The 10,398-nt window shown below is 44.5% G+C and overlaps 1 protein-coding gene across 6 annotated transcripts; it reads right to left on the minus strand.

Moving 5' to 3' along the window:
• Nucleotides 1-1,256: 1,256 nt before the first annotated feature.
• On the minus strand, nt 1,257-10,128 carry LOC108102475 (cyclin-dependent kinase-like 1). Of its 6 annotated transcripts, none has more exons than XM_017207485.2 (5): nt 9,911-9,930; nt 3,178-3,362; nt 2,902-3,088; nt 1,812-2,684; nt 1,257-1,498 (listed from the first exon to the last, which is right to left on the minus strand). In XM_017207485.2, the coding sequence occupies exons 2-5, from the start codon at nt 3,285-3,287 to the stop codon at nt 1,361-1,363; spliced, it is 1,308 nt and encodes a 435-aa protein (XP_017062974.1). In that variant the 5' UTR covers nt 3,288-3,362; nt 9,911-9,930; the 3' UTR covers nt 1,257-1,360. The 6 variants fall into 6 exon arrangements, with proteins under 6 accessions (XP_017062974.1, XP_017062976.1, XP_017062972.1 ...); XM_017207487.2 differs by lacking the exons at nt 3,178-3,362; nt 9,911-9,930 and adding exons at nt 4,384-4,421; nt 4,495-4,577; XM_017207483.2 differs by lacking the exon at nt 9,911-9,930 and adding an exon at nt 4,384-4,577.
• Nucleotides 10,129-10,398: the final 270 nt, after the last annotated feature.

Raw genomic sequence — 10,398 nt, forward strand, 5'->3', positions numbered from 1 at the left:
GTTGGCCAAACGACAAAAATCAAATGCTTAACAATTGGTGACGCTGGCAATGGACCATGAGTCGTCGTGGATAAGCAAGGAATTCGGGTCTGGAATGCAACGATACTCTCAAATTCCCCCTCCTTTCTCCAGTTTCGTCCTGATTCTCTGTGTTTCTCTGAGTGTCTGCCAACAGAAATCCCGTCCACATGGACATGACTTGTTCCCAGGAGATTTCTGGGTTATGTGATGACAGTTTTGTTGACTGCTGACTGTTTTCTGCTGCCTCTGATGCCCCTGGGATTGCAGCGACGTGTCTTGTTTGCACAACTTTTTAAAATAATTTAATTAAAAGTTTTAGAAAGTCAATCTCAGCTGACTATGTTAGTTTTGGAACGCAGAAAGCGTGGCCAATGCTGATCATTCCATATATTCGATTGCTTTAATTCAATATTTTTTTATGGCTTCCATTCATTTTTCCAGTTTTATTTGTTTATTAAAATCTTAGTGATAGTAAGCTCGTCTTATCCTTTCATCACCGTCTTCAAAGCAAACTTTCTCCTTGAGCCCCTGAAGCACATCAGCAATATCGTCAGGACCCTGCTAAGATACACGTAAGACGATACGTGTCCCTGATTATCTGCCGTGTGCTTAGTACGGGATTAGGTTGCCAAAAAAAAACGTGGCTTGGAGGCCAAGAGACTAGACCTTCTCACTGGCAAAACGTTTCAGGTGCGGACTTAAAAACAAAACCTGTTGGTATGATACCTGATGATATGATTTATGATTTTGGTACAAAGCTTGGAAGATAGTAGGCGTATTGCTTCTGACCAGAAGTGATTGTGCTGAGAGCGATAATAACAAAAAGAACTATGGGCCCCTGGCGCTGGTCCTAGTCCGCTCCTGGCTGAGTAAATGTAAAGTGTTATCCCGGACAGGCTCAACAAGTCGGTGGGACACTCGGCAGTTCGAGGTGGAGTGCAGCAGTTCGACTAGACAAGGACTTCTTGCAAGGACTTTTAATTCAGTGTGCGTGTGTGAGCTAAGCTGAAAAGGATTTGACCCAGGACGCAGCTGGAAAGTGAATTAAAGATTACCTTGGAGTGATTTGCGAATCTCAGGAAAAACTAAATGGAAAATTTATGGAATAAAACATTATTTAGGAGTTTTATTTGATGACAGCTGAAAATTGCACTTCCGACTTAGTTTCTAATTCGGCTTGTCAGGATGAGACCCAAAGTATTTACTGAGTGCCTCCCAGTGAGTTATTAATGCAATACTTATGCACATTTATTCCCACCAGTACATAAAATACAATTTGGGCAATCCTTTGCTCAACCTGGCTTGCACGGCAGGGGCGTTTCCTAACTACGATTCCCGCTCAGATTGTGGGCAGGTGATGCTCGGTGCGATGGAGAAGGTTTGCGTTCTTGTTCAGAGGCTGCAGCTTCACGTAGTCCTGGTGCGGATGGTGATGATGCTGCGTGCTGGGCAGCAGCGGTAATGATGTGTTCGAAGTCTGTAAGTGAAGGAAGGCATCGATTAGTTTCACCTTTTCTATTAAAACCAATTCACTAAAACTGAAACTAAAGTAGAATGGCGCCGACATCGCTGTTTAAGATATGGTTCCAGCTCCGATTCCCTGTTTAGACTTTGATCAAGTCCATTTTAATTTGCCTATTTTGTCCAAGGGCATATATGCTATATAGTAGGGTCGAGGATATGGCATTCTCTGTGTTACAAAACTAGGACCAAATTACAATATCCCTGACACAGTAGCTGTTAAATAATTGCATATATCCCTACACTAACTCGAATTTAGGTGAACGAACCTTTGATTTGTCCCGGGACGCCGCGATGGCCGCCGCCTGGGCCGGACCCGTCTGCAGTTGCTGGGCCGCTGTGGCCAGCATGAACTGCTGGGAGGCGAGTTGCTGCTGGCGGAGATTGGCCGCCTCCAGGCTATTGACGTGCTCCAGCTCCCGCTGCCTGGCGATGTAGTCGTCGAAGTAGGAGTGCTTGATGAGCTTCTCGCAGGACCAGCGCTTGGCTGGGTCCTTGTCCAGGCACTTTTTGAGAAAGTCGATAGTCAAGGGGTTCTGCTGCGACTTGGCTGGCATCTTGTCCTCCAGCGGCTCCAGCGTGGGCGGCACAGGCAGCGTGATGCCCTTGAAGTACTCGTTCTGTCCGAAGATCTGGATGTGGCGCTGCAGCAGGTCGCCGAGGGTCTTGCGGATCAAGTAGAGCTGGTCGACGTCGCTGCGTCCAGGCCACAGGGCCTCGCCCCGCACCAGCTCGGCGAAGAGGCACCCGATGGCCCACACGTCTACTGGGGTGCCGTACTGGGTGTCGCCTACCAGGAGCTCCGGCGCACGGTACCATCTGGTGGCCACGTAGTCCGTGTAGTTCTCTCCTGGACTCAGCATGCGGGCGAAGCCAAAGTCGCACAGCTTCACCTGCCCCTGGGCCGTCAGCAGGATATTTTCCGGCTTGATGTCGCGGTGCAGGCAGCCCTGCTTATGACAGTAGGCCACGCCCAGCAGGGTCTGGTAGCAGATCTGTTTGGTCAAGTGCTCCGGGCAGCCCTGCGGATGCCGCTCCAGCTCGTGGAGTACCGTCAGCTCGCAGAACTCGAAGACCAGGTGGAGGCGCCGCTTCCGGCGGAACACTTCCAGCAGGGAGACCAGGTTCGGGTGCTTGAGGTTCTGAAAGTTAGCATATTTACTATTTGGCTTAAAAGAAACTTCATTTTGGGATGCACGATGGGTTCCCGCTTTTACAGTGTTTTCATTTCATGGAATTTGTTTTTAATATTTGGATAAATCTAAATTTGAAACTTCAAACGTCTTGAGCTGGTGCTAGTCCAAAAAGAGCACTTAACCAAAATATTTAAATATATAAAAAATCAGTACATAAACTTACCTTCAGTAGCCTAATTTCTCTCAGTGCAATTTTTCGTATGGCTGGATCGTCCTCGGACTCTACAAACCTCTTTACCGCCACTAGGGCACCCGTTTCCCGATCCCGGCACTTGTAGACAACGCCATAGGAGCCTTCGCCCAACCGACTGAGCTTCTCGTAGCGATCCATTTTGCTGCTACCTTGTGGTCTGCAAGAAGGTACAAGGAAGAGTTAGTTCGGAGTCCCATCCCCCTATCGGTGGTTTCGAAAAGTTAGTTTGAGTTAGGAGTGGTTTACCTTAGGCTCAAACACTGACCACGTTTGATGTTTGCACGTCGCATTGCTTTGCATTGAGCACACAAAGTGTTTATAAACTTTTCTGTTTGATAGCTCAGACACGAACACATGTGGGATCACAGGGACGGACTTGCATTCGAGTGTACGAGTATGGAGTGACTTTCGATCTGGCATTTACTTTGGGGCTGATTTTGATGGGTTTGCGTATTTACAGGTTTTGGTAGCGGGTAAGGTTATTTTGGGATGTCCAGAATATTGGTTACACGAATTCGGAATGATTAGGTTAGTTGATTTCGATGGAATGAAACAAAAAGCAAATGAGAAACGTTTAGAGTGAGAATTATCAAATAAAACGGAAAATTGTGGTCGGAATGTGGGAAAACAATGCTTCGTGTGGAGTCTCTCTCCTAAAGGTCCTTGAAATGCCTCTAACCGAATGCGGTCTTGAATATTCTTGATTTAAGTCTATACTGTCAGTATATAAATAGATTAGAATGTTCTAGTCGGATATTACGTTTGCTTAAATTATGATCTCTCGACCAAGTCTCTCAAATCAAGTTGCCTGCAGAGGCAGATAAATCAATATTTGCCGCAGCCAATTCCATTAGTTTTAGATACATAATAATTAGCTTCCTAGAGTCCATCAGCACGGAAAAAATCGATGTTGTACACGAAACGCTATTAGGGTTTGGTTTCACCCCTTTAAGATAATTGGATATTAGTGGAAAATATCAAATTGGGAGCAGCAGTTCCCGATTGTCATATCTGAAAGTTATATTTCTGCTGGTCGGGCCAAACCACTTTTCTGCACTAAAGGCCGCACTTAATCATTCCAAAATCTTGTGAGTACTAAAATCTATCGGTATAGAAATTGTACTTTTCTTCTAGATACGGAACGAGGACCTATTAACTCCCGAGCATGAGCACGAAAGCGAAATCGATTTTGAGCTGGAAAGCATGTTTCTTTGAAATTGGCATTACTGGGCTCGCCGAGGACTTTACAAGTTGGCAGTTCAATGCCAACGGCATAGGCCCGGGTTACTGAACTTTGCCTGAGGCCCTCTGCATCCTTTCTCTCATGTGTGTAGGTCATAAACATAACGTGCAATTAAACTATGTGGACTGGTGGGGTGGCTGCGGGAGGCGCAATTTAACGACAGAAACACAGGACACAACACAGGAAGAAGAGGCAAGCAGATGACTTACCTAGGCACCCATCTGGCTAAAATCTGACGTATTTGCCACTAAAGTTGTATTTTGAATGCGGATGAAGTGGATTTATTTGGGAACAGATCTGGGTAACTCTACGATACACACCATGCGCCAAATATTCCTCCTCGCCCGCCGATCAATAAGTGCTTCAATGGGTAGACCGCTCGAACGGACGTATGTATGTTGTGACTGACAACCAACCACTGAGGACTAGGGGACTCGCTGGCCTGCTCCCCGGTCTGCGCTGCCAGGTCGACTCCACCCACTGGCCAATGTCATAGCAATGCGACCGAAGTTAACAAAGCAAAGAACCACAACAAAACCAAATCCATGCGCAGTTGCCCCAAAGTTGTTCAAGAAGTTTCCCCCTTTGTTGTTTTTGCTGGCGACGACCGGAAGACATTCAAGGTGTGCTTCCCTGGCTTTCTTCGGTCTGCTCCTTACACATTCTGAGGTTACCTGGTGGAAGTTCCCTGTCCAGGGACGGGAGTGGCTTAGGAACTGGGTCCTTTGGCATAGATTGCTGGAGGATTCTCCAGGGCCTGCAGCAGTGCAAGGTGCTTGTCGTGACTGGTGGTACTAGGGGGTTTAATCTGGGGTCCTTATTACTTATTAATGTTTGAATCACCGTGCAATTATGGCGTTATTAGGGGTAGCTTTCCCTGCTTAAGCTAATCCCTTTGCCAGGGGTCAGTCATTGTGTAAGTTGCTCGAACGCTCTACTTTTCACGTTTTTTTGACTTATAACTAAGTTGTATTTTTGCAAGTTCAGTCTAGACTGCCTAATATTAGCACACATTTATTTACTGGCATACCTTCGCAATGAGAACAGTTTCGAGATCTCGAACATTTTCATTGTAACTCCGAATTTTCCCCAGTACACTCGATGTCTATATTTAGTCTGCTTTCGTGTTTTCGTGTTAACTTCACTTGGGCCAAACAATGGACGCGAGAGCTTTTTGGCAGAACGACACGATGTGAAGACGCTAAGAGCCGGCAAACGACTGAGGCGAGTTGGCTGAGACTGAGTTAGGCCAGGTCGGAGTTGGTAGGCCCTCGCTGGCATCAACGGACATTGCACATACGACGAGTTGGCCGCTGGCGACTTTGATTTCTATGTTTTTGTTTGCTCAGGTCTCGCGTGTCTCATTTAAAATGCATTAAAATGCAATGGAATAGCACGAAGGTGAGAGTCGAAAACAAATAAGGAGCGATTAGCACGCATACAATATGGGAGAGATGGAATAAGAAATACGACCATATGAATGATTTCGTTTGGCCAAGAAAAACTTGTTCGGATCAATCCTCCTTTTTCCTTCAAGTTCGCTTCCCAGAGGTCTCTCCTTTTCGAAGGTGCAAGGGGGGAGTACCCACAGCACCCTCACTGGCATAATTACAGAGAAGTCCCGTCGACCGCATTCTGCCGTTACCACCAACCTGCACGCCTATTTATACATTTGACAGCTTTTGTTTTCCGCGTAAGCACTTCAACTTTCCCCACTTTGATTTTTCCGTTATTCCCGACTGCTCTGCCATTTAATTATATTTTTTCCGTTAATTGTTCGCTGTAGTTATTTGCACACCATCCTAATGAATTGTTCATGTCCTTGGGGTCAACGCTTCCCAGCTCAGCGGCCCTCAAGCGTATTCCATAGGTAGGGCTGTTCTGTATTTACCTCTACGATTTTGACCATTGGTATTTGTGTTGAGCAGCGGAAGGGGAGGTGCAAATATATAAGTTTATAGTGATGATGGGATGATGGCCGGGCGAAGAGAAATGTGAGATTGTACAATTGTTTAAGGAATATAATCTTTAAGGAAAAATGGGGAATTACATTGTGCAAATCAAATCAAATACTGGGCTTTTTCCAAGATTTATAAGATTTCATAATCGTTTTGTTAGTCTGCTCTTTTGCGGTATAACTTTAAATAAATGAGTGAAAGGTTCTTTTCAGTGTGTGGCTTTCGCGAAAACACAAGTAGCAACGAAAAGTTGTTTGGCAAAGCCCCCGTCGCCTTGCTAGGTCCGTGAACCTTTTCCGCAGAAAATCATAGCAAAGTGGCGGGATGGTTCTGTTGAGGTGGCCTTTTGGGTAAACAGGCGTAAAATGCAATAAATAACAGGCTATTAATACCAAATGCTCACTCACGCACAGAGCGTCCCAAAGTTGGTGCGAGGTCTGAACGAAAAGCGTTGCATACTTACGAGGAGCAGGACTGACAGTGCAGTGGGCGGGGGGTGAAGCAGCCATATGCGTGTGAAATCAAAGGCCAAGGCCGTTGCAACACCAGTCGACTCAAATGTCATTGGGAAAAGTTTATCCTCTTCGGTGGCTTTGGCACAGCCTTTCCCTTTCATTCGGCAGAAAGTTGGCAAAGCTAATTAGGCCCACGAACAGGGCTAATCGACCCACCTGTGCTCTCTGGTCTGGGCTAAATCCGGCTCATTGCACACCTGGATCTTCTGTATGAGGCGGTGGAGGAACGAGTTGTGGAAGGATTGCGGAAAGTAGTGCGAGTAACTCTGAAACATTGCACGTCGCAATGGGTTCGCACGGCTGCAGGGTCCCAGGATGACTAAGGCTCACTTCAACGGTCTCCCGACTATTTATTTTATCGATACATGATTCCAAATGCAACGGACATCATGAATACTTTATACATGGAGTGACATTCCTCCTCAGACAGGTGCAAAAGGGCTCAGATTCTGACGTGTCTCGTGTCGGCAGAGCTTTTTCATTTTGTTTAAGATTTTTTGGGTCAGAAAACATGCGGCAGGGGCAACGGCAGCAGCAAAGGCAGAGGCAAATGCAAAGGCAAAGGCAAAGGGACATGCAAATGAGTCAGGCGCATTATGCGAGAAGTGAGAGTTGCGACAGGAGGCCAGCGAGATTGCTGGATTGCGAGGGGCTGGCTGAGGCAGAACTTGCCACATGCCAACGTGAGGCACACGGAATCAGTAGTTCAAACTGGGAAATAACTTGGGGCTTGGGGGATTCAATTATGTAAGGTGAGCGAGGTTGGGATTTTCTGTGGGAATGGGAGCGACTGTCAAATGCCATGAAAGCGGCCAAGGAAAGCGAGTTCCAAGCTGGCGAATCTAAAAATGATTCAAAGCCAAGCCTTCCCATGTCACCTAAAAGGCAACTATTTTGGTTGGATTTTTTACCTATTTAGTTGGTCAATTTGTATGTTCCAAATTTATTGAAAGTATTAAAATAATTTAAAATACTTCAAATTTGTATTGCTAGTTAAATTATATCGCTAAATCCTCCAATCGTAAAAGAGTAGTGATTAATCGGAATGGGTTAACTGAAATTAAACACCAAACTCTCCAATAGCTACTAATAGTTAACCAAGTTAAACAAATCAATCACTTGTATTGGACAGTTATCCAAGTTACTAACTTGATCAAGGTCACTGCCCGAGGCTCTCTGGATACATTCGACTCTTAGTAAGGACTAGTAAGTAAGTAAGGACATCCCTGCCGAGTCTATTCAATTCTTGATATAAAACAAGAAGAAATGCTATAGTAGAGAGCCGCGACTGTAAGATACCCGTTACTGTTTTACACAATTTTAAACCGAAAAGCGTCTCTTCCGATTTTAAAAATCTTTGGTAAATCGAGAGATATTGAAAAAAATATGTTATGCAAGGTCAAACGAAGACGCCATTATGGACGCCACAGTTTTTCGCGGTTTTTGGGCGTAAGAGTGGGCGTGACTAACTGGAAAAAAGTATGTAACAGGTAGAAGGAAGCGTTTCCGACCCTATAAAGTATATATATTCTTGATCAGGATCAATAGCAAAGTGGATTGAGCCATGTCCGTTTGAGAGATACAAAGTTGAGACTAACGCCCACCAATCACGAAAAACTAAAATCGCTGAAATCTCAGGAACTATTAGAGCTAAAAAATTGAAATTCAGTATCTATAATCTTTAGATGCCAGCGCATCTTATGGTGGTACCATTATTTGGCCACACCCACTTTTACGCCCACCAAACTCAAAAGACGGGTTTCGCATTTTGTAAAAAAGCTGATTTCTCGGTAACTATAAGTGATAAAAAGTTCGGAATAAACGTGTAGGTTTTTATGTTGCCCCCAATGCGAATTGTTATTTTCACATCTAGCCACGTCCACCCTAACGCCTTCCAAACCCGAAAATCCAAAAATGCAAAAATCTCGGAACTATAAGAGCTAGTCAGTTAGGCTTAGGAATACATATTTTAGAGGTGGCGCTGCAACTCGACATGAGTTTTCATCTGGCCACGCCCATTTTAACGCCCACAAACCGCGGAAAACTGTGGCGTCCGTAATATTATAGTGTCTGTCGTTCGTCTGACCTCTTCGTTTGACCTTTTATAACATATTTTTGTCAATATCTATCGACTTACCAAAGTGTTTTTAAATCGGGACATTATTTCTCTATTTATGAGAAATATAGTTTTTTAGGCATCACATGGGCAGTTTCGTGACTATCAGTTACTAGACATGCTTTCTGTGACAATAGGTGAGGCTTTAACGGGTATCTTACAGTCGCGACACTCGACTATAGCATTCTTGTTTTGTTTTAAGTTGTTGAAGCCCAACAGGCCAACTCTGATTTAGATCTGCAAAACTAACTAATGTAAATTGTTTCTATAATGATATGCTATAATCTAGAATCCTTCCATATATCAAATGTAAACATGCCTTAGTAAACTAATTTTTAATAAATTATTGTTTACAAAAATTAAAGTTTTTCCTTTTTCAGACTGCCCAACAGTTTTTATTATTTTCTTCCAACCGATTCGACGGACCCACTCATAAATATATATAGACGTAAAAAGAAAATGGTTTCTTTTCTGGTTGTCTATTACTCCGTATTTTCCTTCCACTTCCACCGAAGCAAAAGCGCAAATGGCGTTGACATGTGCCGAAAAGGATTTCGTCTACAAGGAGCTGAAGCATTAAAAACCGCTAAATCATCCGCTCCCATAAGTATGCAATATTCTTTTGCTGCTGCTTGTCTGGCCTGTCAGAAATCGGATGTTGGGCAGGAATGATTGGGACTGGTCCAAACAACGGACGCATTTCAATGCAATGTGATGTCTCTGTAGCTGCTTTCTTTTGTGCTCACTGGTCTTTGGGATCCCCTTATCCCCCTGTCTGAGCACACATATTCGCAGTGATTGAATTTCAATTTGATTGCAGTTTTTGTCTTCGTTCTCTGCTGTGGCTGGCTGGTAAGTTTTTGTGTGAGCTAAGTAGCTTTTAACTGTCAATTCTGAGCATTCAAATGGAAGTATCTAAATGTTAGTCAGGGAACGAAAAATCAGAGCAGTACAAACCAGCACAAACGAATCGCACATCGCATTCACGTAAGGTTGGCCCCAGGGCCTGAGGTTAAGTCAAAACAATATCATGGCCAACATTTAATCTTCGCCAATCTTCAAGTTCAAGTTTGGGCCAAAACAAAAATGTTTGGATGTAACTTTTCTTTAGGAGTCAATGCAATGCAATGTGCCGAGTCCTACTTACCTTCTGGGCAGAAGTGGAAGATGGTTACCAAACAGCCAGAGACGTTTCTCTCCGAACCATTTGTCCATAGACAAGCATTCAATAATTGTTCAGTAAATTGATTTTAAGACTTGGTATTACTCGTAGGCTTCCGAAAGTGATTTTCACATCCTGCGATATTAAAACGTAGTTCTTTTCGCGACTTTCAGCGCGAGATGCGAGTCAGAATTACGCGTCCGTCGGCTGAGAATTATTAACAAACTTTGTTTATGAGCGTAGTCAACACCGTAAACGTAGCCGGAATTTTTATGTGCGCCGGCATTGAAAACGCCGAAGGCAATGGGATGGAGTTTCCAGGGGGTAAGGCTTGTTGGGGTGTTCGTGACGGTTGACATTGGCAACGCGTTCGGTGAGGAAAAGCCGGTGTGGAAGGGAGTGGGGCTGGGAATCAGGGTTGCTTCCCTTGTGTTTTGTTATTAATAGTGTTGTTATAGCTCAGGCCGTTGTTT

The sequence above is a fragment of the Drosophila eugracilis genome, unplaced genomic scaffold (assembly GCF_018153835.1).
Source record: "Drosophila eugracilis isolate 14026-0451.02 unplaced genomic scaffold, ASM1815383v1 contig_1828, whole genome shotgun sequence".
Lineage (NCBI taxonomy): Eukaryota > Metazoa > Arthropoda > Insecta > Diptera > Drosophilidae > Drosophila > Drosophila eugracilis.

Bases quoted from the DNA above. Each gene is read 5' to 3' on its own strand.
- LOC108102475 (XM_017207485.2), bottom strand. From the start codon at position 3,287: ATGTGTTCGTGTCTGAGCTATCAAACAGAAAAGTTTATAAACACTTTG. The intron at 3,089-3,177 runs GTAAACCACTCC...ACCTTCTTGCAG, and splicing joins GGTCAGTGTTTGAGCCTAAG to ACCACAAGGTAGCAGCAAAA. The intron at 2,685-2,901 runs GTAAGTTTATGT...GCTAACTTTCAG, and splicing joins GAGAAATTAGGCTACTGAAG to AACCTCAAGCACCCGAACCT.